Genomic DNA, 27465 nt, shown 5'->3' with positions numbered 1-27465 from the left:
CCCATTATGGAAGGGGGAAAAAAAAAGTTGTTTCAGAATGTGAAGGTTGTGGAATTAGTGTTAAAAATACAGACACTGAAATGACTTGTTGCTCCAAAAGTAATGCTTCTTATTTATTTCAATGGAAGCTACAACACAATTGAAAAGCACAGTATCAGATTCTCAGCTACAAAACACTGTTTTTCAATGTAGTTACCACCATTAGCTTTTAATGTATTTTCATTAGTGGTGAACAAGAGCCTGCGTGCCATGATTGTGAAAACCTGCACCAGGGAAAATGACTTGCTTGTTGCCACTGCTGAAGAGCATCACCCACTGCCTCACTGTGCTCACATCCTCTGGTTGGTCTCCATCAGTGCTCAGCAAGTGTCAATGAATGAGTTGTTTCTGGGTGGCCCTGCCAGGCAGGGGAGTTGGAACTTCATGATCCTTGAGGACCCTTCCAACCCAGGTCATTCTGTGATTCTGTGACATGCTTTTGCTTCATATGCACATCCATGTCAGATGCCATTTAGTTAGAATGTCCCCCTGCTGCACAGCAATGAAATGTAGTGGAATATTATGAGGAGGGTTCAGCCTCTACTACCATACCTCCAACATCCACCTCTGATGCAGTAGGCCAGCAAAATAAAGTATGAGGTATTACTTTCAGAGCAGCCTTTGTACATCTGTTTCATCTGTGGTGCAATGTTCAAACAAGCTAAATTAGAGGTACTGTTTATGAACTGATAGTCAGAATTCTAAGTTTTTATTTATCCTGGAAAGATCTAATGGTTTGTTTTCAGTAATAACAATTCTGCTAATTTTTATGTTAGGGAGCCAAATGTTGTTGGCTCAGATATCGGTGTCCTCAGAACTGCTGGTTTTAATTTTTGGGTTTGGAACAAAACCAGTATCCTATGTTAAAAGCAAAACTTTTCTCAGCAGGTCGAGATGAAAAGGAAAGCAATTGTATCCCGGAATATATATACTCGGCAGCTGAGTTTTTTTGATTCCATGGTTACAATAACAAAAGCAAAAAAAAAAAAATAAAAAAATAGGAAAATCATATATATAGCCAATTTGTGATTTTATTGTTGAAGTCTGATGGCCTTTCTTAACATGAATTTTAATGGGCAAGCAAGAAAGAATGTATTTCTCTAGTTGTGCAACTGAAGTGTATGAAATATGATCAGAAAAATACACAGAATAATTGGGCACATCCTGTTCTCAGTGAATCACTGAGCTAGTGCAGTAAATATTGCTGCATTCAGGAATTTAGATCTATACCCCACTTTTGCCCAGAACATGAGGAATTGCTTGGGGTCATGGATGATCTATGACATAGGCTACCTGAGCTGTGCGCTGTGCAAGGATTTTCTGCAGGTTTTGGATTCTGACATAATTTCTGGTTTCGTGACACAGTCATTAATCCGTGTCTGTGACACCTGATGTCTGCTTAGACTCAGAAACACACCCGGAGCTGAGGCTGGATCTGTGCGCTGTGATATAAAATAAAGAATCCTAAGCACCAAAGTACATGTCCTAAACAACAGATTTCTTCAGAGAAACAGCTTTTTGTCTCAAAAGTAAAAACAAAAGCTATGAGCATTTGGTAGTTTCAAGATTGTTCGCCAGGTAACAGGGATAAATTTGTGAACATGTTTAAGAAATTATCGTGTTTCCAGAAAACAGGCTTTGTTTAAAGGCCATGAAAGCCATTGAGAAGCCAGAAACAGACACAATGTCAAAGTCTGCTCAAAAGACACACGTGGCTCTGGCAAAATCTGAGCGTGCTGCAGATGCACATACTTAATGGGATCTTGATGGAAGCCATCCAGTGCTGGAGGCTGTCTTCTGGTGAGACGGGGACTGCTGTCTGGCTGGGGCTGAAATTCAGGTCCCAGGCAAACTGGAGGAGGTGTTTTCTTCCTTCAAGGGAAATCTACATGCAGTAGTTAGTCAGAAGGATGGGGCTTTCACACCATTGGTTTGTGTTGACTCTGAGCTTCCTCCATTGTCTTTGCTTCCTTAGATCATGATAGCCAGGTTGGATGAGCAGCTTGACGTAGTGGGTAGTGACCCTGCTCATGGCAGGGCAGTTGGAATTAAATGACTTTTAAGGTCCCTGTTAACCCAAGTCATTCTATGCTTTTATGATCTCTTGAAGGGGAAACTTTTTCCCAATAACAGAGAGAGAACTAGGTGGACACTAAAGGCTATGCTCCTGTTTTTTCACCCTGCAAGTAGGACTGTAACTGAGGAGATGCAAGTACTGCTGAATTAAATGGCAGAATTTCCGTTTTCTGTCATAGCAAACAGTAGTTTGCTTGAGCATCTGCAAGGATGGAATCACAAGAGATTTTCAAGTTCTATTCCATCTAGAAAACAAGAGCCAAGAAAGATGGAATAGGTTGGAAAAGTCTTAGTAGCCCTTTGCTGGGAAACCTGGAGAAATGTTTAAGGTAGCAGGACAGAAATGGCACCACTGACATTTCTATCTTAGAATTTCTAGAGGTTAAGCTTCTGAAGTGTTGCCTTTTGTTGAAGACGTCACCTCTCCTGGGAGAAGAGAGGAATGGACTCAAGCAGCAGAAGGTGCAAGTGGGTCTTGTTGCTCTCCCAGATAAAAGCAGTCATAGCTCAGAATGTTCTAGGGGAGTTGGAATCAATTTGCTGCACTTCAACGCAAATGCAGCAGCATTGGCCGTACAGAGAGTGGCTCAATCCGTGGTGATCTTTTTAATGATGAAACTATTATGTGCTACATCTCCCATTCAGTTTTGTTTTCTAATTCTCTATCCCTGTTTCCCAGAAACATGACTAATGAGGCTTTTAGCAGAGAGGTGGAAATGCTCTCTGAGACATGCCACCAGGACAGGACATGCGGTTGGTCAGTGCTGTCAGCAGTAGTAGGGATATGGGGGCTTTAATTGGTTTGAACTTTTGCTCACCCCTAAAAATTAAATCCAAAGCGTTTTTATCAAGTTCAGATAAGGTCCCTCCCTCTGTGTGACACCCAATAGAGCTTACTTCTGTGTAAGTCCTGGTGTTATCTCCGTTCAGGTGTTATCTCCTGCTCAGGGTTTCAGGTGGGAATGGCAGTGCGTTGTGGGTGGAATGGCTAAATGCTCCCCTATGAGATGTGGCAGGCAGTGTGTTACTGAGAGCTGCCTTCCCTGCATCAAGTATATTTGTGTCAGATAATTGCATGAATCAGATCTTGATCTTCATTATCATAAAATACAGTAAGGAAAATCCCCTTTCAGCGTGTCTCGCTATTGTATATGGATCCAGATAGAAAGCACTGCTCTGTGCGCAGCAAATGGGGCTCATATGTATTTTATTAATGTAAGTGTAATGTAATTATTCTCTTGTCCATCTGGCAGGTGGTGCTTTCATTAAGAAGTGAATAATCTAAGCTATAGGCTCTGTAGAGGGGGATGAGTATGGAGGAGATTCAGGTCATCTGCTGTGGGACCATAAATAGAAGCTAACAAGGGAGTCCTTTCTGTCCTTGTCTACAAAACCTGAAAATCTGTTGCTTTTATTTTTCCTTTAGCAGACTGCTCACAAGCTAAGAAGCTCGTCTGTTAATGAAATCTTTTCACCATTGTGCAGTTTAACTCCTTGTTTATGGTAGTGGCTGGAGGCACAGTGTGGAAAAAATAGGTGTTATATAAGAGAAAGTAAGTTAAGTCCTTATATAAACCACTGTGCATAGGAAGATGAGATTAAAATCTCATTTCTGGAGGTACCTGTCACAGTTTGGGGTGTGAAGTACTGTTTGAAAACGAAATATGGAACACTTAATGGTTTTTTGTTTTCTTTAAACTCATGAAGAAGGTCTCGACTTTAAAAACAAAACAAAAAGACAATACAAAAGCGCACAGAAAAATGACAGTAAGCCTGAACTGTCCTACAGAAGGTTGTGAGCAGTGTGGTCTGAGGAGCCCATGCTTTCCAAATAGAAGCCTGATCTCTCCCTGACCTTCTGTGTGGCATCCTCTGTTTTTGGACAGAGTTTTCTGATGTCCACATGGAAATGAGAGCAATTTCCTCCTTCCATGTCCTAGCAAGACTTTTCTTGGCACAAGTGATAGCACGAGGCCTAGTTTAAGTTCTGCCCTGGAAAGATATAAATATCCTGGCACTGTCCCAAGAACGTTCAAGCAAGGATTAGGTTTTATTTTTTATCTGGTAGCATTCAGGGAAACCTGTCAGGGTGACCAGGCTGAGAGGGGTGTTCTTTTAGTAAAGGCTGTAAGTTCAAGTTAAGACTGAGTTTTGGGTTGGTTTTTTTTTGTGTATGTCTTTTTTTTTTTCCCCTTCTTTTTTTTCCTACCATTTTAGTTTTAAGAGGAGTTCCAAAATGGACAGTAAGCATCATTTCTTCGTGTATACTGGGGGTACTGACAGACAAAAGGTCAGAGATTGCTTTGCTGCTTTGTAAAGGAGCAGAACACCATTCTGACAGGCTTGTTATTTCCCGGAGGAGCCTGCTTATTTTCCTTCCTGATAGAGATCATGCCGATGTTCAGCACTGTTCAGGTGTGGAGGATGCTGCCCCATGCCTCACCTTCCTGACTTCAGTGAAATGCTGTCAGGGATGCTTGCTGTGCTGCAGGTGTGGAAACTGCAATCAAACCTGAGCTGCAGCCCTTTCAAAACAGCTTTGGAGACTGGGTGCCAACAGCATAGCAACATCTGGAGGGGCTGGTGTAACTCCTTTTTTGATAAAGATGCTGCTGAGGCTCTTTCCTTTGTAGGTGCTGAGAACATCTGAAAGGAGGTATTTAACTATTCCATGAGTTGCTCAGTTCAAGCAGCAGTGGGAGCTGGAATAGTACATGGAGTGTCCCAGGCAGATGATGAGCCAGAGCTTAGCAATGCTTAGGGGAGTTCTCCACTTTTTGCCAGAGATGTAAATATTTTAACTGTTTTATTGTTTCGAATGAGAATCGGCTTCTCTGGCTGTATCAAGCCTCAGTCGTTTGTACGTATGTGTGAAGGTCAGTGGGCTTGTCAGATACCCTATCGTAAATTCTGTCACTAAATCAATTTCTTTTAATTAAAAAAAAAATGGACTGCTCTTCAGAAGAAGTGCACTCTTTCATGTAGACAAAACCCATTATATCGCAGAAAGGATGCAATGCCTGTGAGCTCTCTGCTCGTCTTGTGTTGGCTGTTTGTTGTAGCAGGTCAGTTTGTGCTTTTAAAGACTCAGTGCTCAGAGGGGCTGTGCTTTGAAAGAAGTGGGCTCTGTGATGACAGCACCGTACAGAAAAAGGGAAGAGCAGAAAGCAGGTAGGCAAGCCAGCGGGCAAGAGGTCTCCAAGCCCCCAGCCCACTGCTCTTGCATCAGCAGCACTCAGAAGTCTGACACAATGGCTAAAAGCGAGGCAGGATTTCTCATTCATTTAGTAATTCCCTTGGGTTTATGCTCTTAGATGACTTAATGACTTAGTGTATGCCCCGTCTGGAAGATAAGCAGGCATAATTCATTGCAGGCGGGTCATTCATCCTTTGAGATAACCAGCAACTATGTGCCATGGGGAGCAGGGAGATAAAGATACTATACATCAGCAGCAGTAGTTCAAGGTTTCAACCTCTCCGCCTGCTTCTGTGACCCAGAAGTCATTTGCAGTTGATTATTCAGCCATTTGCTTTCTTTAGAGAGAAATCCACTGGCAGCACTTGGTGGAAGTGAATGCGTTTTCCATTCTGCCCGTGCCTTTCAGGACAGCAATAGGATATCTGTACCTGGAAGTATGCAACCTTGTGTAGCTTAGAGGCTTTTTGACTGCATTTAATGCTGGTTTTGAGAGGTTACTGTAAACGGAATCTAGTTTTTCTGGTGTTATTTAAATGGTGATAGTTTTTCATCGACTGCTTGCAGCGCTGCGAGTGGGAGGTGTGTCCCTGGCGAGTGTGCAGTCTGTTTGTAGCACCATGCAGCTGTGCAGTAGTGCACATGCTCGCATGTGGTTTGTTTTCAGTTTCTGTCCAAGTGATGCTTATAGGATTATGGGATATATAGATTAATATATATTATTGTGTTAGCAGTGCTTACGTTCCAAATGAAAGTACAAAGAAAGAAAGAGTGTATATGTTACGTAGTATGTTGTATTACTCGGTTTTCCTGTGAAAATAAAAATAAAACTACTTTCGGCATCGGCATTCACATTTTAAATCTGAACAAGTTGCATAAAAACATGCTGCTCCTAAGTCAGCAAAGTTTAGGATCAAACATACAGTGTGACCACTCTCTAGTTCGTGCTTCCTCCTCCAGAAATCTGCAGTTCATAATCAGAAATCAGCGTCTTGAGACTCCCTGCATCACTAAGATAAATGACTGACTCAGCAGGTATTTTATGATAACTAACGTGGTGAAAGATTTTTCTCTTCATCACACGCACAGCTGAAGAAATAGCAAGTACAGAGCTTCTGATATGGACATACAATGGCCGTGGTGTGATTCATAGTGTGCGATGTTGCTTGATTTGAGGAGGAGGGGAGGGAGAGAAAGAGTCTATTTTTGTTTGTTTGTTTTCTAATTACTCGAGCTGTTTTTTCTTTGACTCAGCAGCTCTGAACAGTACGTACTGTACTACACTGTAACTGGCAGCTGTGGAGGGGGAGGTCAGACGCTGATGGTAAAAGTAGTAAGTATCCTGCCTCCCTTCTCAGAAGGGATTAGGAAGAGATGGAAGGATTAGTCTCATTATGGCTTTGTGTGGTGTCACGGTCCCTTTCTGCATTAGTGCTATTGTCTATGAATCTTGTATTTCTCAAGTAGAATAATATAAACAAGAAATCAGAACAGTTTTTTGTTTTGTTTTCCATTTACAAAACTAGTCTGTTTACATGAAGAAGACACCTTGCAGAAGGAACCATGATGCAAAGAAAATGAGAGTCTTGTTTTCTTCAGTAGCGTTTATCACTTCTTTGGAGAGTGCCTTAAGAAAGGAGTGAAGGGTGAATGCCATTTGACTGACATGAAATACCCCATACCTGCCACTGTTTGCCTTTCAGTTTGCATGCAACACGTGAGGAGTTCTACTGCTCATTGTGGCGCTACTTTGCTTGGTTGTCTCATTCAAAATAATGTGAATCTTAGCTTCCAAGGTAAACCTATACTACTTCCAAAGGGACTAAGTTGCATTTGTGTTTTCACACAGAGAAAGAGTCAAACTTGTAGTGGACTGCAAGGTGTTCTCTGTCTGTAGGACCCTGGGAAGAATTTGCAGCCTGTTGGCTGCTTTTGCAAGGAGGGATGCCTTTTACTGCACTTGGCATTTTCACATGCTTTGCCAATCTGCTTTATTGTTGCAAGACATCCACATGTCAGGATATCTTTAACACAAGCCTTGCTGGCTTTGTGGGTAAGAGGCTACCATGGCAGTTTTTGAATGCTTTATTCTGTGCTCTTGCTTCAGATCATAGAGTCATAGAAGCTATGGCATGGATTGGGAGGGATCTTTAAGCCCATCCAGTTCTAACCTACTGCCATGGGTTGCCCATCCAACCTGGCCTTGAACGCCTCTAGGGTTGGTAGCTTCTCTGAGCAGTAAAGAATATCCCTCTTATGTCTAATATAAATGTTCATCAAAGTACTAGAAAATTTAATGCATCCTCTTGCAACCTCTTATTACATGATAAATGCCAGGTTCACTTTAAAGCCTATTCCTTATCCCGAAGATAAGGCCTGTGTATAGCCTTCTCTTTTTAAAGGAACAGGACAAAAAAATTAATGTTGTATCTCTTCCCTCCTCTCTGTTTCTTACCTTACTTTTTTTTTAATCTCTACTTTAAAGTGTTTTTCTGTAATTGTAGTTGCAGTAAGTACATTTGATAACATAGAATTGACCTATTTTGAGCACAGCTTGGCTAGTTCAGCTGATCCTGCAGTTGCCCATAGAGTTTGCTAGTAATGTACTTAAGTTGCTTCTTTGCTTACAGAAGCCCAGTAGGCTGAGCTTGGCCAGCTCCACGTACAGAAAGGTGGCAAGGCAGGTTCATGGTGATGGAGGAAGATGGTCCATACAGGGTGTGAATGGGCTGAATTGAGTGCTGTAAGGCAGTGTATAAATGCAGTAAGGCTTCTGGAACAGACTAGGAGGACCAAAGGAGGCCTCATTAATGACTGCTGAGCAAGGTGGTTGATACCCCTGTGACATGGGCAGGTATTGTCCCCAGTACAGGCTCAGCAGTGTGTGTGTAATACCACTGGCCTTGAGGAACATGCTCTAGCATAAAAGGTGATATGGCCTGGGACCCGTTACCATCAGCACTGCAGGCCTCGTGCTTCCCACTCTTTGTCAGGAGGCACCTGAACACCTATCTTTCATCTGAGCATTGCTCAGAATGTGAGAGTTAGCATTACTGACTTCAATTGAGATGAATCCAGGTATGTCTATCTTAACGCTGATCTTTAAATGTTACTGCTCTTTGAGTGCAGCTCCTGGGAAGATTAACAAGTCAAATTCAGTCAGACAAAACATGCAGAGAAGCGGAGTTCATGCCTCGGTTTAGAGACAGATTATTAAAGATTGCCACTAAAGGCTTCAGAAGATCAGCATATTACACGGTGATACGGCATATCCAGCAATTAGTGCTAATCATAGACTGCTTAAATTTGTGGCGAAGCTGGGCATGTGCAAATGGTTTCCTTCAGATGAAAATTAAAACGTTAAAAATAAGTTAGTATAATCTGTACTCACACATCGCAGTCTGAGTATTACAGGGAGCTAAAAATAACCGAGTTTATAAACTCTGTAGTGAGAAGTTAACATTTAAAAAAGGAAAGAAAGAATCACAAGGAAGAAAAGACGCAAGAAGTGTAAAGGGCTCCGTTTAGAAAAACATGTAGATGTGTAATTAAGTTCATCTTTCTTCAGAAAAGCAGGCAAGCACCTGCTTAAATCTAAATATGCTTAAGTTGTGTTTACTTCAAGAAATACTTAAGCATGTTTGAAGTTAATCATGCCCACAAAAGATGCTCCTGAATAAAGACTTGCATACAGACAAAAGCAGAAAGGCATTTTAAAACTTAAGTATGATTATAGGTGTACGTGATGGGCCTGATTTTACAACCTGAAGAAAGTAAGTGCACAAAGCTAATTGAAATTCAGTGGGTCTGGAGCATCTAATTGTCTGAGGTCCCTCTGAAAGCCTCAACCTCTTTTAAATGTTAACACAGGAGCAAGGTGGTGCTGGCTGCTTGTTTCTCCTTAGTGTGAGAACAACTTTCTCCAGTATTGCCCAATGCTGGTGCTGCTTCAGAATGCTTTATGAAGTGGGGAAAAAAGACCCACATCAAATCCCAGCACGTTTACAAACTTTAGTATTTATCATCCGTGGAGAACTGAGAAAGTCAAATGGGGGAAAAAATAAATTCAGCTGCCATGCACATGAGGTTACTTGCGATCTAAAAAGCGCTTTGGAAGCCAGCAACATCAGGTTGTTGGTTTTAGTTGATAGATGCCTGACCTGCCCAAGCAGCCTACACAGGAGAATTCAGATTTGGATCCAAGTTCTGTATTTTGTTCTTTTGTTTCTTTAGAGAGGTAAACCAAAATGTTAAAAATTGCTGGAATTGGAGGTGCTTGGTTGCATTGATTCCCTATGAAGAGGTTCCACTCACTCCTCAGGGGACACTGTTCCTGCTCTCCCAACCTGCAGGCTGCTCCCACCAAGGAGCCTTGTGTAATGGGGCCTGTGGGATTCCTGAGATGGCTTTTATTTGTGTTACTGAAAGTGACTGGCAGCAATATGCCCTTCTAAAGTTTGCATACTTCTCCATTCACTCTTCCACTTGCACGTAGACAAACAGAGCCTGGCTCACGCAGCAGCCTGTCACATGCAATTTGTATTCTTTGTTTGAGAAGCAGCCCATAGACAAAACCCGCTTGCTTCTCCCTTTTGTTGCATTAAGCTATTACCGAGGGGATTTCAGAGGCACAAATGAGCTAGGCACCTGATTTCTGCTGACTTGAGTAGGAATCAAGGCACCTGCCACTGCCTCTGGGGACTGAAAATCTCCCCACGGGTTTTGGCTTGCTGAAAGCTTCTCCTTTTCATTTGGAAAAAAGATGAATAAGCAGCGTGTGCTCTTTGGGGGTGATGGCCTTGTCTTGTCTGAGCTCTTAGCGTGCACACTCAATGAAATAAAGCCAGAAGTGCTGAGGGGCTTTGCCAGGGCTGCTCTGCAGTCCTGTGTGTACACTGCAGCAAGACACCATGGTTTTCTGCTGGCTGCCTGGTGCTTCCTCCCTTCAGACATGGTCTGTGCACAGGGTTGTACAGGTGGGGATGCTTAGAGCTGGGCTATCCTTGAGCTCTGCACCCAGTGGCTGTTCCTACCCACTCTTTGAGCCTCAGATCTTTTCCACTTCGTCTCTTAGAACACTACTGTGTGATTTCACAGTGGAACTGAAAGCATTTCACGTAGTGCTGTCTGCATGTCCCCTCTCAGACCTGTTCTTGTTTTTCCACTAGCCAATTCTTACTAGAATATAAGCACCATAAAACCTTAACTTTCCATAGATGCTGTAATGTTTAAATTGTGTCAAGTTGAAACAATCAATAGTTTAGAACTGGTCAGGCAACTAACTGAGTTTCTGTTCCACTCTCTGTAGCTGGGTTTCCAGCAGCCCCACTCGCACACAGGTCCTGGACGGAACCCAGGGTCTGTTGTGCTGTCTATTTATTTTCCCATAGCTGTTTGTTTCTCAAGGTGCAGACCCCCCTGAGGCGGATCACTGAGGCACTGACCAGTGTGGCCTCTCCCTACCTCCCTTCCTTGGGCACCCTGCTGCCTTGGCATGGCATCCACAGTGCTCAGCTGGCATGTGGCCTGCTCACATGCACTTCTAGAACAATGTGTGCTGTGTGCATTGTTCATTTTTTTCAGGGTTTTGCTCAAGCAGAAAGCCAACTTTCTGTGCTTTATGCCAAAAGCGATAGAAGTATTTTCTCCGTCTTTATAATGAGGCTCGGTAATGAGTTTACCCATTTAATACCTCTTGAAAGTAAACTCAATGGAAAGGGAAGGGTTGAAAAATCATTGTAGCTTAGGCATGTGCTGAAATCTGTGTACTTCTGCATTGCCGAGTGGCACACAGAAATCCAGGGGAACTGGCAGTGAAACCTTGTACGGTCATTAGTATTGATGATTTTGGTTCGTAGATTACTGTAGGACAAATAATGCATGTTTTGGTTTTTAAGCCAGAACTGTAACTTGGCTAAGAGGTTTGTACAAAGTACAGCTGAAGGGAGGATCAAAACTGGCTTCCTTCTCCTTTATTCCTATGGCTCTTTCTAGACTTTTCTCTAGCCCTTTACTCTCTAAGAACACCAGTGGAAGCATATAGAAGGCATAGCCTGTAATTTCTTATCATTCTGCCTATTTATAGAGGACTTCTTTTCACTGTTTCTGTATGTCTTTAGTGGAAAGCAGCACTTACAGCTTCCAGTCTGCAGCAGGATCATGGTCTTCACCAGTACCTTGACTGACAGGTTGTAGGTTGAGGCTCACACTGTGCCCACTGTCTGGGGCTCAGGGAGGCCATGAACCTGCAGCCCTGTTGGGATGGACTGCTCCATTCTGTGGGTAAGGCAGGAGACAAAGCTCGGTCTGGAAATGCGGTGTTGGGTGCCCACGTTGCAGCTTGCCCTTGGCTCTGGCCTCTAATCCTGGTTTGAAATTGTAAATATTGACTGAGTTAATTCTTGATTGCTTAAAACTGCAGAAACCGGACTCTGATAAGGCTGTGTTTAATGAGGATATTGGTGGTAAAGAGCTTTGTTGGCTAGACAGAGCTTTACCTTGCCGAGCCCTTCTGTGGCAGGCGAGGAAGAGAAGCTCCCTTTGCTTGGGCAGCACAGCAGCAAGTAGGGGTGGGGGATGAAGTCTCTCTTCCTCCCAAGATTTAGCCCTCAAGGCCCCTTCACACAGGAGCTGTGAGCAGCGTGAGGAGCCAGAGTAAATGTGCTGTTGCAGGAGCCTTAACTCTTTTACAAATGTCAAAAATAAAAGCAGTCTGCCTTACTTTTTCCACCTTACATAGCAGTTTCCAACCACATCAAGTGAAAAGTCAGGGTGGGTGTATAATGTTTATCGTCACTGAGTAATACACATTACATTTGCTGGGATGTTTGTTTTGGTCTTGACTACTGGTTTTAAAATGGTTTTAGCAAGGGCAGGAAAAATGATTTAAGCTCAATTGTCACCTCCTAGATAGAAGGTGATCCTGTTGTAGGGAGGAAAGCTGGGAAAGTAAGTAATACACTCATTTATTTCTTCTAAATCCTTCCATCACCACTGTAAGTAGACTGAAAGGGAGACGTTGGAAGTGCAGAACCCTGCGATGCAGGAGCACCTCTGCTGGGGTGACACCAGGACAGGCATCAGGTCTCTGAAGACCATCTCAGGAGCAGCCAAAATTGAGCTGCTGGCACAGCAGTGCTTTGCAAATGGCAAGTGGGTTTTAACTGCTCTGCATACCCATTTTGTATCGGTTCTGAAAGTCGGGAGCATGGGGGTTGCAGACCCAGAGGGATAGGCAGGAGCTAGAGTGAGAGGTGGAGCATCTGGAGATGGCAGACAAAGAAAGCCTTATTACCTCACGGTGCTTTACCCTTTGATGCATTCATCTCAGTCACAAGATGTTCAAGTTTAACCAGGAGCTGGCAGGCAGGCAGACTGTGGGGTGAGTCAGTTGGCGAGACTGGGGAGTCATCCACATGAAGGTAACCTATTAAAACATTTTCACAGAAAGTTGGTTTTCTTTTTTTTCCAAGTTTTCCTTATTTTGTGGTAAAATGTTGGCTTTTTGTTCCCGTTAGTCTTCTACTCAGTACACTGCTTCCTGCCTGCTTTACCACCTCCTCAAAAGAGAAATGGGGGGTTCTGTTTGCTCAATCCATAACCTGGCCTTCCCAACAGCCAGAGAGCAACGCCTTCTGAAGGAGCTGCTGAGCAGGAGCATCTCTGTACTTCTTCACCTCTTCCCCCTTTGCCACAACCCTGAAAGCCCCCTGCTGCTCGGAGGAGCGGAAGGCAGCTGCAGTTGTAGGGAAGGTGGTGGGCTGCCCGTGGCTGGCAGACTCCTCAGGAACAACCATTCCACTTGGCCTTTCCTTCTAGAAAGCTGTGTCCTCGAGGCTGCGTCACATGCGTGTTTTCTTCCTAAATGAAGAGGGCAGAAAGGTCTGTTTATTTCTGCTGGATTTTACTTGGAGCTGAATAGGAAAGTTTCTGCTTTAAACCAGGCTAGAGACACTTCTTCATTGAATTGAGGTTTATCGGCTTGTTATCTTGTCATCTGGTGCCTGTTTAATTACTGTAGAAGTACCACAGTGAGGAGCTAGTGATTTTGGTTTTTTTTTTTGTTGTTGTTGTTCCCCAGAAAAAAGTATTAAAAAAAGAATTTAAAAAGAAGATTAAATTGTTCATTCTCTAAGGCTAAAAATTGTAGCTATTACACTCTTTATCTGCTTTATTGGTGGAGAAACCTTAATTTTTTGAAGCAAGTCCTTTGCTTGAAAAAGGTGAGAAAAAAGTCTGCAGCACTTTTCTGTGGGTTCAGGTGAATGATGCGGTGCCTCTTCCCCTGCCTGCTTTCCCCTCATTTGGGGCACAAGTGTTGTGCCTCCAGTCACTTTAATAAAAACATCACAGAATTGAGAGAAATCCTCTCCTTTCTCTACACTGTTATTATTTGGTTTATTTCTCTGGGGCTGTACAAAGGTGAGAACAGCTTGCCACAGTGCTTGTGGTCTCAGCTACAAAAAGGGAGAAGCCAAAGGAAAATGAATAGTTGGAAAGGAGAAAATCTTCTCAATCTGACTTCAGATATCTCTGCTGCCAAAGAGCAGCGGGTTAAATTGCACTTGGAGGTGCATTGAAACAACACATCTCACACTTAGGATGACTGGGGGGGCACAGAGAGCCTCTACTACTAACTTTGGCATCCAGGGTGCCCACCGTTGGGCAGTACAGCTCTTCTTGTTCTCTGCCCTTTTTTAACTCATCCTCTCTTCCAGCATGGTGTCCCTTTCCTGTAGGGCATGGGTAGGCATCCACCCCAACTCTGGGCTGTGTGCTGTGAGGCTCTGTGGAGCTGGCCCAATAGCAAAGTCTTTTTGAAAGCAACCAGGCAAGAGGGTGGCTGCTGGTAAAATGACTCTGGGAAGATGCCTCGGGGGGGATTAAGATACAATGCTGAAGCTATTAACTGGGAAGATCCTACCTCCTCAGCTCCAGTTTGTTTTGCTAGTGCTGAGAAGGAGTAGATCAAAGGAACTGTAAACAGTTAAAGAAAACCTCTGCAGGCAGAAAGGAGGCAGTTGTTGGGAGCTGCTCACTGGGAGCAGACACCTGCTTGCCAGTCTGCAGGAATCTCCACTTCCCAACAGCTCCCAAGCCATGTGGTGGTGTGGGATGGGGTGAGTGGAGTCAGCTGAAGATCCGATGTTCTGCGAGGCCAGGGCTGGGCACGCTGCTGTGCAGTCTGTTGTGCATTCCAGGGTTTTAGGAATCTGCTTTTCCAGTAAACAAGAGCTCGGTCTTTCCCCTTGTGCTTCCTTGCCTTTCCCGCTCCAGAAAAAGGAGCCACTCAGCCCCACTGGCAGCCAGACTCCAATAAATCCCCAGATGGTTTGTGATTTATTGCCCGCCTATCCCACCATATATTTTCATATACTCATGTTTCTTGCTGGCCTGCTTTTTGCCTTCCATTTTCTCCTTCCTTTTGTTTTACCAAAGTATTTATCCCAGGCCTCTGACACATAAGCCCCCTTGGTGCAGATGCATCAAGGAATCCTATCTTCACACTGGGTATGGTTGTTCCCTCGTGACTGACTTCTCCGCAGCAGACCAGGGCATGGTGTCATGGGGAACCAGTGGCTGCTGGCTCACCTCCCAGATCTGTGGTACACGCGGCAGCAGCCTCTGAATTTCAGACGCTTAAGCTGTGTCTCTTCCTGGATCTCTCTGACCACATGTCACTTCTTGTCTGCCAAGCTGTTTGGTTGCTTGGATGGGGGCTTCCTCTGGCTTTTGCTATCTCTTGTGGACGCGTGTGGTCCTACTGATAGCATGTTGCTGTGGGGCTGGGGCAGACAAAACTGGGTGGAGTTGGCCGGGGCTCTACAAAAGCCTACTGGTGGGAGCTCTTAGCGGTCATGTCATGATGTGGTGAGTTGTGGAAGTCAAATCAGCAGGCAAAGTCATTTGCCGATGTCAGCATGGAGCTGTACGCTCAGAATGGTGTGTTAATCCCAGGTCTTCATTTCAGTTGTGAGGTTTGCAGTAAAAATGGAAACCTGATGGTTCCGTTCTGTTCCTGTCTTGCTTATTTCCCTCCCTTCTTTCTTGCTCAAAACCTTTCTTTCTTTCTTTTTTTCCTGCCATTTGGGGTGGGTGGAGCAGGGAATCCATCCTTGCCATGGAATTAGATAAAGCTTTGCCCTGTTATTTTACAAAACGTGTTGTTGTGACATACCATCCAGCTCTTCCCATCACTCTGTACTTCATTAGTCTGTCACCGTACAAGCATATTAAATGACAAGCTAAAAAACCACGAGACGGTACAACGGTCCATTAAAATTCATAGGGGATATCAAATATTCAAAGTAAGGGATGTAAAAAGCAGCAGTTTTTTTGTAAATACCAGTACCTGTGGCTGCACAAGCACTGAGGCACTGCTGCGTGCCTGGAAGGCTTGGTGGAGGGCTGCCACAAGCATGGGTGCTGGCCTACCCCAGGCCTGCTTTGCAGTCTCCAGCCCAGCCTGTAGCCCTCAGCAAATCCAAGAAAGCAGCAGAGCATGGCTGATATCAGGGGCTACAGCAGTTAGCTGAGAGCTCTTGATGACACAGGGCAGCAGCCTCATGCAGAACCTAAGGGACTGGACTTCAATCCCAAATTCAGTGTCAGCTGCACCCCACCGTTCAGACTAATATCTGGTCTTAATGGTAGAAACTTAAGGCGGTGAGGCATCTGCTGTGCCTTTAAGCACGTTTTTCAGACTGTTGGTTACTCTCATTGGTAATATATACATGTTACTTCTGCTGGGGTTTCTGCTTCCAAATACGTGGGCCTTGTTAAGCCTCTGTCTGCTAGAAACGCAGACCCTGGCCTCCTCTACCCCAGTCGGTAACGTATACGTTTTCAAGGCTTTTGTCTGTAGCAGTTCTAAAAATAATTCCTTATTGGAGTTCAATTGAATATGAAGAAAGCGAGGTGATAATCAGATGATGTCATAGCGATGTCTTGCACTGCATCTCGCCGTCTGCCGATGCTAGCAACTGTTGCTATGTACCAAGAGGAAGGCGATACTCCCCGCTGTTCCGGAGGCTGGGAAGCTCTCCTTACCATTGCCTGTCAGGCATCTGATACCTGCTGACATGTGTCCCAGGCCTTTCTTTGCTCCCTTACTTGGTAGGACAGCTGTGAGAGCCAGTGGATTATGTCCCACAGGGCTCTGAGCTTCTCTGTTCCTGAGGCTATCTCCCAGAACCATGCTGGAGTGTGATTTCAGCCTTACAGCTGTTACTACCCCTGCTCCTGCAGAAAGCTCCACAAGGGCCTTTCCTGCTGACTCTTCTTGGTCTGTCAGCAGCCCAGCCCCATTCGGAGCTGCCCTGCCCTATGGGGACAGAGCTGCAAGAACGGGGCTGCTGCTTGCTGTTGGACCTGAGCTGACCTCCACCCCATGCCTGGCACTGGAGGCCCAACAGCAGGACAAAGTCGGTGTCCCCAATGTGCCGGGTCATGCCGGAGCACCTTGGCAGCCATCCCAAGGCTGTGTGCCCGCAGGACGGATTACTCGCAGGTTTTGTCTTTGTTGTGCTCATCAGAACAAGCCAGCTCCAACTTGGTGCGCTGGGGCGTTGGATCGCCAGCAACCTGAGATACGATCCTGTTTCTGTACAATGCTTCCTTTTGTTTCTTAAAGGCGTGTTGGTGGCAAACAGCATTGTATGAGGTTCTGGCCATAATCCTGGAAGGGGAGCGGGAAAGGAGAAGGGCACGACAGAATAAAGCACCCCCTGTTTGCTGCATGGCCTGCCAAAGCCCTGCTGCAACCTGTAGCACTGAGGTGCTCTGGGGCACTGGAGCTCCCAGGGACTTGTGCACTGTGCAATACATAGTGACCACCCAGAGCTAAGTGACGTGTAAGTGCTTGTAAATAGTGGAGTAAATAGGTTTTGCTTTTCACTGGGTGTCAAAAGGAGAGAAGGAGGAAAAAAAAAAAAGGCAGAGCACCAAACTGCAGCTCATTCAAAGCCGCTTGGGAAAGTGTTTTGAGGTAGCCTTTCCTTGAGAGCCTTTGAAATTCAAATGACAGACTCCAGCCTCCTGGCACATAGATCCATTCCTGTTCCTAGGGGGCTGTGACAAACAGTTGCCCTTTTTTCCCTCTTTTCAATCCCCTTGAGTCTCAGAGCTTGCAGTTCTGCTCCCCCCTTGGGGCCTGAAGCCCGAATGATTGTTAGGGTGGCAAAGGGGATGGTGTCTGCTGGGCACAGGGCTGGGCAAAGAGGGTCACCCTATCTTCAGGCTCTCCTCCCACAGACATTTTCCTCTGTGAAGGCCTGAAGAACTCCCTGGTCTTCCAGGAGTTCCCTGCTATCTTTTGGCGTGTGCCTGTGTGAAACCACTCTGTTAAAGCACAGCTTGTGAGCAGCAGGCTGCTGAGGGGCTGAAAAGCATTGGGTGCCTCGCGCTTCTGCAGCATTGGAGGGAGCGTGCCCTGTTGCACGCAGCTCAAAGGTTTCATGGCCTCCTGCCTTAATTGCTTCTGACATTCTTATGTGAGGGTGTTGGGATGTGCGGGGGCTGCTCCTCACTGTTCGTTAAAGAGGAGGAACCCAACTGTTGCGGCCCGTGCCGGCAGAGTGCCACGAGGACGGCAGCTGGCGGTGAGGGCAAGCTTCTGCAGGTGCAGGGAAACACAAGTCCCCCATCTGTTCCTCCTGCTTCCTGCCCCTGCTGCTGGCAAGGGGGCTGTTTGTCCTCCTGCAGCTCTCTGTGGCTGTGGCTGAGCGTCCTCAAGCAGGCTGAGAGGCTGGGCTGCCACCCAGTCACCGTGTGTCACAGGAGGGAATAGACTTGACAGAGACGGGTTGTGCAGGGTTATCCTATTGTACTTGTGATGATGGCAATTCATAGTTGAAGCACCTGATTTGTTAACCTTATAAAGAGGTGCCATTAAATACTGTATTTAGCTCCTCAGGGGAAGCAGCCTAGTTTCTTTCTCATTTTCCTTTTCTCATTCCTGTTTTAACATTAGTGACTCAGCTGTCACTCCACTTCCGAAGGACCACTGGGGTTACAGCTGTGGTTGGATGGCACTGAGAACCCATTTCTGCTGAAAATAATTAATGTGGTCTATTTTCAACTCAAATGGAGCCTAATACAAAACTACTGGAAGGTTTTCATTAACTTTTGCAAGCTTTGAAACTTGCCTGTTGAATAGATTGAAAGCCTATGTGTATCTATCTGTCTGTCTCCTCTTGTTTTCCCACTCCAATAAGGCAAAGTCTAGCAAAGATGTGTATGCATTTAACCCTACATGTTGAGAATGTACTGGTTCAGGCCAGTAAAGCAACTTAGAGAGTATATGTTTACATACCTGCCAAAGGCTTTGTAGGTGAGAGTCTCTTTGCAGCAGGGTACAGAGTTAGGTCCTAAAAGCAAAATGAATTTCCACCAGCTCTGATAAAGGTGTAATTCCCTAATGAGTTAACGTTGTTAGCCCTAACCTAAATGCAGCCTGGCTCAATTTGTATGTTTCTCGATAGTCTGTTTCTACTAAGCTCTAGTCTGTTTATAAAAATGAAGAAAAAGGCAGAATTTTGTGTTAGCTTACTCGTACTTTGTGTATCAGCTCATATTAGTAAGTAGTAAGCCCTGGGCGTCCCCCAGGGCTCAGCACTGGGACTGGTTCTGTTTAACATCTTCATTGATGATCCTGATAAGAAGATTGAGTGCACCCCCAGTAAGTTTGCAGACAACACAAAGTTGGGAGGGATTGTTGATCTGCCAGAGGGAAGAAGGGCACTACAGAGGGACCTGGATAGACTGGATTGAGGGGCCAGGATTAACAGCATGAGTTTCAATAGGGCCAAGTGTCAGGTCCTGCATTTTGGTCACAGCAACCCCAGGCAACCCTACAGGCTTGGGGAGGTGTGGCTGGAAAGCTGCCTGATGCAAAGGGATCTTGGTGTGTTGATGGACAGTCAGCTGAATATAAGCCAGCAGTGTGCCCAGGTGGCCAAGAAGGCCAATGGCTTGTATCAGGAATGGTGAGCAGGACTAGGGAAGTCATCCTGCCCCTGTACTCTGCATTGGTGAGGCCTCACTTTGAGTACTGTGTTCAGTTTTGGGCACCTCAGCACAGAAAGGACATGGAGGTACTGGAGCAGGTCCATAGAAGGGCAACGAGGCTTGTGAAGGGCTTAGAAAAATCAGCCCTATGAGGGGAGGATAAGGAAGCTGGGGCTGTTTAGTCTGGGGAAAAGGAGGCTGAGGGGAGACCTTATTGCTCTCTTCCAGTATCTGAATGGCGCTTACAGTGACAGCGGGGCAGGTCTCTTCTCACTGATGACAGGTGACAGGATGAGGGGAAATGGCCTCAAGTTGTGCCAAGGTAAGTTTAGGTTAGACGTTAGGAAATACTTCTTTACAGAAAGGGTAGTTAAACACTGGAATAGGCTGGGGACAGGGAGGTGGTTGAGTCAGCATCCCTGGATGTGTTTAATAGCCGTTTGGATGTGGTGCTCAGAGATACGATTTAGCAGAGGGTTGTTAGAGTTATGGTACCATGGTTAGGCTGTGGTTGGACTTGATGATCTTTGAGGTCTTTTCCAACCTGAGTAAGTCTATGATTTTATGATTCTATTTCTGCAGCTGTTGTCTACACATGCGCTTTGTTCAGGTGCCTGGTAGAAGATTATCTCCCTTTCCTGAAAAGTTCAGATTGGATATTAGGAAAAGTTTCTTCACCAGAGGGTGGTCAGGCCCTGCACAGGCTGCCCAGGACACTGGGCACAGCCCCAAGCTGCCAGAGTTCAAGGAGCATTTGGACAACAGTCTCAAAGGGTTTGAATTTTGGGCTGTCTGTGTGGAGCCAAGAGTTGGACTCAGTGGTCCTTGTGGGTACCTTCCAACTTGGGTTACTGTGTGATTCCAAGTATCCCTCATAAGGATTTGCCAATGATCCTTCCTTTCTGTCTTCATTTGCTCAGTTGGTACTGCTTTCTTAGGTACCTTTATTATGAAAATGATACCTGGCATGCTTTGGAGGCCTGGCATTCTTGAGTTGTGAATAGCGTGAATAACGTCATAGAGCAAACACCAGTGAACAACATCACCATCATTCGTAGCATTGTCCTTTAAAATACACCCATGCCTTGGCCATGTAGATGTTAAAAAAGAATTTATTTTCAAGGAAGGCAGCTCCACTACTGTAACTCATTATTTTCCCTTAAAGGCTGGCTGTGGCACATGTGCCCAACCAAGGCTGAGAACCTCAACTTTGCAAAAGAGGTCTCAAAACCCATTGCCCTCATGGCTCCACAGCTGCCTCTGAAGAATGGCCCCATGTGCCTCCTAAATGATACAATGCAGATGATCCAACATAGACTTCAGGAGGCATGACTCATGGGCGCAGGTTCAAACTGGGAACATGAAAGGCTGCACTCACCCTTCTGCTCTTAGGGCTCTGGTGTTGGGTGGGGAGCTCAGAAAGCACGGGGAAGTGCTGGAAAGTGTGGACAATGTCTATTGTTAGCCTCTATATTTGGCACTGATGACTGTGGTTGTAGCAATGGCAGCACTGTAGGTTTCTCAGAATAGGTGAATGTTAAAAAAAAAAAAAAAAAAAAAAAGAAAGAAAGAAGAAGAAGAGGCTATCATGTCTTTGCATTTACCTTGATTTTGAGGTTGATGGGATGGTGCTGTTGCCAATTACACGTGAAACAGGAATGTCCTGCTCGATGTAGCAAAGGGCTGATTCATTGGCAGCATAATAGGTGTCATCTTCTTTTTTGTCAGCTCCTGAGGTGTTTTTTGCCCCTGAAGTGAATAGAAAATAAATTAAAGAAATCCAGTAAAACCAGTAACATGCAGGTCATCCAAGCAAGCTGTGGTTTGATTCAAGCTGTTCATAAATAGAGCAAGGTGAGGCTGAGATGTGTGTGAGGAGTGGAAGGAGAGCACAGAGTTAGCAGGGGCAGGCTCTGAGCAGCTCCCAAAATGCTGCCATGCCCAAAGCAGATACAAAGCCATGCCCAAGGTGGGTGAGGTGAATTAAATTTTAAGGTTCTCAAAAGACTTTTTTCCATAGGGGAAAAAAATAGAAATGCTGTGATCTGGAAGATTGCAGGCAGGGCACTGCATTGTGGAAGCTGGAACCCTGTCCTGCTGCTCAAGGTTTTGGGCAGGGCTATTTTGAGGCTGGGTATCCCTGTCCCAATGCCGTGCCTTCCTGATGGAAGTGAGATGACAGAACAGGCTGTAGAGGAAGCGCTGAAATGAACCCATGTTGCTTTGTAGATCTAAAACTAGTGAGAAGGTGGATGTTTTTGTCCAGTCAGTTAATCTTAGGCATGAGCTTATATCCACAGAAGGCAAGCCCTGCGTTGTGCCAAGGAACTGCCCCCAGATCTGGGGACTGCAGCTCTGTGAGCCTGGCATCCCCATGGCTCCCAAGGGATTGTGTCCCACAGGGCAGGGTCAGACCTCAGGCCATCACCCACAGGTGTATCCCGAACCTGCTTGGTGCCTGGGGCTGTGGAGCAGGAGCCTTGGTCCCTTGCCATGCCAGCTGGAGTGCATCGTATTTTAAAATGCATTTATTTATTTTTAATCTGATAATATCTTCTGGTTCAATAATAAACAAGTTGCATGCTTAAAATAGCGCAGGATAGGGGTCCTGTTTCAGATTAGTCACATAACAGAGATGTCCAGGGCTGCTTTGGAGATAGTTTGAAGGCTTGTTTTTACGAGAAGGTCCCGTGTGCCTGTGCCAGCTTTGGAAGGGCTTACTCAGACCTGATCAAACTCGGTCAGTCAGTGTACCAGATCCATTCCTCTGTCAGTCACATGTTAGCCATAACTGTCACCAGATTTGCAATAAAATAGCTGCAGCTCAGCACTTACGGTTAACACAGCCCATGCACACTGTGATCCATCATTTCAGAGTCAGGCCACCTCAGAGCTGGCACTTTGTGGAGCTGCATGCAAGGTAGTGATGCATTCGAGTAAGGCAGGAGCTCTCAGAGGCTTTGCAACACAAACCTTGACCTTGCTCCTATGCCGCTGTGCAGTGGGATGTACTGGGAGTCCAGTTGCATTTCCCAGGCTTAGCAATTGTTAAGAAAGTCAGCACAGAACCACAAAAAACTTCTCAAAACTTCACAGAAGGGTTGAAGTTGGCAGGGACCTCTGGGTACATCTGGTCCAACCCCTGCCCAAGCAGGGACACCCAGAGCAGGATGTCCAGGCCTGTGGCCAGGTGGCTTTTGGCACAGCTACATTTGTATAAATACAGACTTAGAATAGGTGAATCAGCATTGACAAGCTTTTGTCATCTTCCATGGGAAGCTACTATTTTTAGTGTATTATTATAAGCAGTAGCATCATTCACGTGTATTTATAAAGGCATGAAAAAACGCCTGTACATGTTTCTAAATAGTCAATAGTAACAGCCATATGCTGCGAGTGAGCAAAAATAAAGCTTCAACACTCTGGCTTCCAAAACACTATGTGAAGCTTTTGGTGGGATCTGTGCATCTAAGAAATGCAAAGCGGAAGGAAAATTTCTTCTTCTAGTCAAGAAAAACAAACCCAAAGACTTCAGGGTGCCAGCCTCGCAGTGAAATTGAATTGTTTCCATTGAGGTCTAACACAGTGACCAGTCAGGTTTGTGAAAGCTCTGCCACTCGCATCAGGGCTGCTGGGTTGGGTGTGCAATGGAAGCAGCAGCTACTTTTGTGAGAGTTTCTGTGTATATGGTTTGGGTTGATGGGGTTTGTGTGCTTGCACATCTCTTGGGGCTCCTGGAGGAGAAACACCGTGATTCCCCATCGGAGGTACTCTACAAATGCAGAGTCACTATTGAAATTCTGGGGTCTGCCATTAAAGAAAAAGAGAGAAAAAAGATGTTATTTGCTGGCCATGCTGCTTCTGAACAGAGATCGTAACTGTTTTGATCTGTCTCTGCGAAGATCCAGCTGTGTGTGTTTATCCTGGCTATTTTGTATGCAACTCCTTGAGTTTAAAGTCACTTAAAAAACAGTAAGTGGTAATGTTTTTTAGTTTTACTGACTATATTCGTGTCGCAGTCAAGCCTGCACTGATGCGCCTTGGGATTTTCACAAATTCAGCACCTTGCAAGATAATGCCTGAAAGAAAATTCCTGCTCTTAATTAAGTTCAGCCCTTTGATTGAAATTAATTGCGCTCCTGAATTTTGTGCAGACATGGTACAAAGCAGGTGGAAGAGGATGAAAAAGAAGGCTCTTGACAAGGTGCCTTTAGCAACTCCTGATGCTGCTGTGTGATTCTGGGTCCCCAAATCCCATTCTGATGTGGAGAAGCATCCGCTTTGTGTACGGAGACAAATGCTTGTATATCAGCTTTGTATATGGAGCCAAATGCTTATATATCAGCTTACGTGGGTTGGGCTGCAGGAAGGGAATGTTCTGCCCAGCACTCCCAGAGCAAAAGCAGCTGTGCAGGAGGTTGCTCAGGCGGCTTCAAATATATAAAAATACATTGAAAAATATACAGATACATGCTGCATGGCCACTGCCGTTGCCCTTTATGAAGTTGGCTACACTTTTCATCCTCAGACCTTGCTCCTTCTTGGCAGCTACCAGCATTTTCCTCACTCTCTTGTTTCCCTCATCCCAGTGCCCAGTGGAAAAAAAAATAAACTGCAAGCAGCGTGCTCAGCTCAAAGCAAAACAAATGTTATTTATTAGAGTCCTCCTGTGGTCTATAGATGTCTGACTATAAAATAATTGGAGATTTTTCTGCTAACTGGAAGTGCGATGCTCTGAGACAATTTCCAGGCAGAAGATATTTTCAGCTGAGCTTTATTTACGTCAGCATAGTGATTTGCAGTATTAGTGTTTGCAAAGAGTGAGGCAGCAGTTGTTTTAATTAGAGTTTTTTTTCTTTTCTTTTTTTTTTTTTTTTTTTTTTGCTTTTAGCAAAAGCATTTAATGATGCTGTGACTAAGTTCCCTTGGCTCCACATATTGAGATGCCTTTTCCTTTAGAAGGGATGGCTCCCACCTCCTTTGGGGGCATACTGCCTGCCCTTGAATGAGGGATCAGCCCCAGGTACGAGGCATGCGTCCTTAGGGTTTGTTTTGTCTCCTCTGGTTGAGTCCTCCTGTCAAAATCTAGAACAGTGTAGAGTCCTTATTTTGGATAAGGGGGAGATGTATGCCGTGCTTGCCTATCTGAGCATAGCACCTTTCAGAGTGTAACTCTTCACTGGGCTTAGTGCTCTCCCAAGAAGCTCTGATGTCCCTCACTGCTTCCAGCTCTCCTAGGAGGTGGGAGTGGGTACAGAGGACTCATCAAGAATCTCTTATAGCAGTTCCCCTGCCATCAAGATCAGAAATACTTCTTTTAAAGAGAGAATGAGGAAGGGAATGCCACAAATCCACCCTTTGGATATCAAACTGATTTTATGGGGGTCCTAAACCTGTGTGTTTGAGGCTTTTCCCCTTCTGCAGCAGGAGGATATGCTTGACGACTCAGCTTCCTAGAAGTGCCCACAGAAGTTGTAGAGATTCCTTCATGAAGATCTTCAGAAGCCACCTGGACGTGTGCCTGGGCACCCTGCTGTGGGTGTCCCTGCTGGAGTAGGGGTTGGGCCAGATGGGCACAGAGCTCCCTGCCAACATCTGATGCTGTGCAGTGTCAGGGCTGAGTTGGTGTCATCCCCGCTTCCTCTCAGTGCTCTCTATGCAGTGACCTCTGTGAGCCATACACAGTGGGGTGCTGGCTACTTTGCTTATGTTTTAATTCTCAATTTTTCTGCATTTATGGAGCACTTTCACTACTTTATTATGTTACATATTTTTTTCTGGTTTGCAAAAACGTATGAAAAAGGTAAGAAGTTCAGAGACTGCTTTGGGCTGGGGATGTTTAAGTGCCTTGAGAAGAGCGTGCTAAGCCTTACAGGGCAGTGTAGCAAAGGACTATGTAGAACCAATATACAGGCTGAAAGTCTCCTTGTCCAGATTCACAAATGCCTTTTGTCAAAAACTTCTATATTACATGCATACTGCAGTCAGTTTTAACTATTCATCCTTTTGAAGTCACTGTATCCTTTTTCTTCTTTACTTGCAGCTGAGCCTAGTGGAGGATTTTAAAGCAAGCAAAACATAAAAATGGTAGCTGAAGCAAATGTTGAGTTACTTCATGGGAAGGCACAAGTGCTGGACTGGATGGGTGGGCAAAATTTATTGATTATTCACAACCTTATATTTTAGTGACCACTGAATACAAAGAATTTAATTTGGTTTGTTTTGCTTTTTCTTAAAGAAAATAACTGCTTTTTGATGAAGGGCCTCTGAGGGAGTGGTTATTCATCCCCAGAACAGATTTGTGCTACAGAGTTTTGAGGATGGTGCTGAAGGCTGGAAACCAAAGTCAAAGGAGTAAGCAGGGCCATTGGAAAGCTGGAGGTGTTATTTCCATGGCTTCTCCCCAGTGGCATTAGATTTGAGCCTTGCCCTACTGTGTGGTCACCAGACAACTTCATAGGGTGAAGTCAGAGTGTTAAATATGTTTATAAAGTGTAAAATAAGTATAGTTCTCCCAAGCGAGCATTAGCAGCAGTCACGGGTCCACAGATCGTGTTTGTTTTTCTCTCATCATTTCGCAGTATCCCAATTGTTAAAATAAACCACTGCCCTTGATTTGTAGAAGCGATCTTACAGTTTAGGAGCCTGTATCTGAAATAACAAATTAAGTGCTCACTGCAGAACACCAAAATGAAAACAGCAGTGTGTAACTTGGACACAGCAGCCACCAGCTGCACCTCATCTTGCTAATCTTCAGCCTTTTTTTTTCTCCTTCTTAAAGCAGGGGCCTTTAAGAGTTAAGTTACACAACTCTCTTTTTATTTTTAAAGTGAGTGGATTCCTTGTGGCGTTGTTGAGAATGATAAATTGATACCACATGTTGCTCCCAGACAAAAAAGACTCTGTGTTGCAGTGGAAGCACTTGCAGCTGGTGTCTGAGTTAATGGCGGGGCTCCACAAGGTAAACACAGTTTGGAAGAGGCTGAAGCAGACATGGGCAGGAGGAGCGGGGGGGATTTGCTCTGTTTTGAAGGCTTGAGCATTTGCTGTTTTGGCCTGGCCACAGTTCCTTGCTGAAATAACGCACGGCCTAAGCTTTTCCAAGAGACTCATTTATAAGTTTGCACCAGACTGGGTATTTGGCAGCTTGGCAAAGTTTGAATGTCCTCTCACGGAGCTTATATGTTCGCACTTGTACCAAAATACCAAAAAAGATGCATAATTAGGACACGGTAACTGATTTCATTTATTTTCATGAGCAAAAACACTGCTGATACCTTCAGGGAGTATTCACAGAATTGAGAGCAGTGGAGCAATGTTGACCTTGGTCAGCATTGATGCCCCATGTGGCTTTGGGAGAAGTAGCATCACCCTGCATGTTGCTGCTCTGGCTCATCAGCTGGGATGTGTTGCTAGTGAGACCCAGTGTGCTGTCTGGCCACCTCCTGGCCTGCCATTTCACATCAGCACACAGGTTAGTGAACACCACAAGGCGCACGGTGGAGAAAAGTGCTCAGTGAAGGAAGCAATGGAGAGGTGGTGGGCATGCCAGCACCCCTTCTCATAATGCCTTCTGCTCAAGGCTTGGTGGCTTGGTTTCCTCACCACAGAAGCTGTCTGGGGGAAGTCTCACCCCATGATCTCTCAGTGCTCATGGCAGGGAGGCTGAGGAGGTATCCTGCCCTCTTGCAGGCCTTACTGCCATCCCTTTCCACTGCCCACCTCAACTTTGTAATGCCTTCCCCTGACATCTTCCCCGTCTGCTGTGCTTGGATGTGCTCCACTCCACCCCACTGCCATTCCTTTCTCTAAATGCCCTGGTCCTCACCCTTCCCTTTCTGCCTGCTCTGCCCCCTCCATGTCCAGCTTCCTTTCTCCCCAGCAGGGACACTCCTGCCTGTCCATCTTCTTCTCAGCCTTGCACACCACCTGACATCTGTTGGTGGCATGTAATACTCTGCACAGCTGTACGTTTGTTTTTTTTTAAATGAGAATTTGCAGTAACCTCTAAGCAGCTGGCAGCTGAGCATAGCCACATTGCCTTCATGCATCATCCTCTGCTCACACCACATCTGCCCCATCTCATGTGTTCCTCTGTTCTGGGTCCTCCTCGTCTCCAGGAACAATAACTCCTTTCTGCAGGACCC

General features: G+C 45.3%; 1 protein-coding gene across 3 annotated transcripts in view; it reads left to right on the top strand.

Moving 5' to 3' along the window:
* The window catches only part of FOXO3 (forkhead box O3), an 85452-nt gene that overhangs the window by 37608 nt on the left and 20379 nt on the right, over nt 1–27465 (top strand). Inside the window, exon 1 of one of the 3 annotated variants that reach the window (XM_085543647.1) lies at nt 603–12732. The exons of the other annotated variants lie outside the window; for them this stretch is intronic. Coding sequence (XP_085399773.1) covers nt 12727–12732 — 6 coding nt within the window. The 5' untranslated portion in view covers nt 603–12726. Of the gene's footprint in view, nt 1–602; nt 12733–27465 lie in introns of those variants that run through there. 3 annotated transcript variants of the gene reach the window in all.

This window comes from Coturnix japonica, chromosome 3 (genome assembly GCF_054131305.1).
Source record: "Coturnix japonica strain WE chromosome 3, WE-NBRP24, whole genome shotgun sequence".
Classification (NCBI taxonomy): Eukaryota; Metazoa; Chordata; class Aves; order Galliformes; family Phasianidae; genus Coturnix; species Coturnix japonica.
The sequence above is the reverse complement of the archived record's forward strand: the minus strand, read 5'-3'. Positions and strand labels throughout refer to the sequence as shown.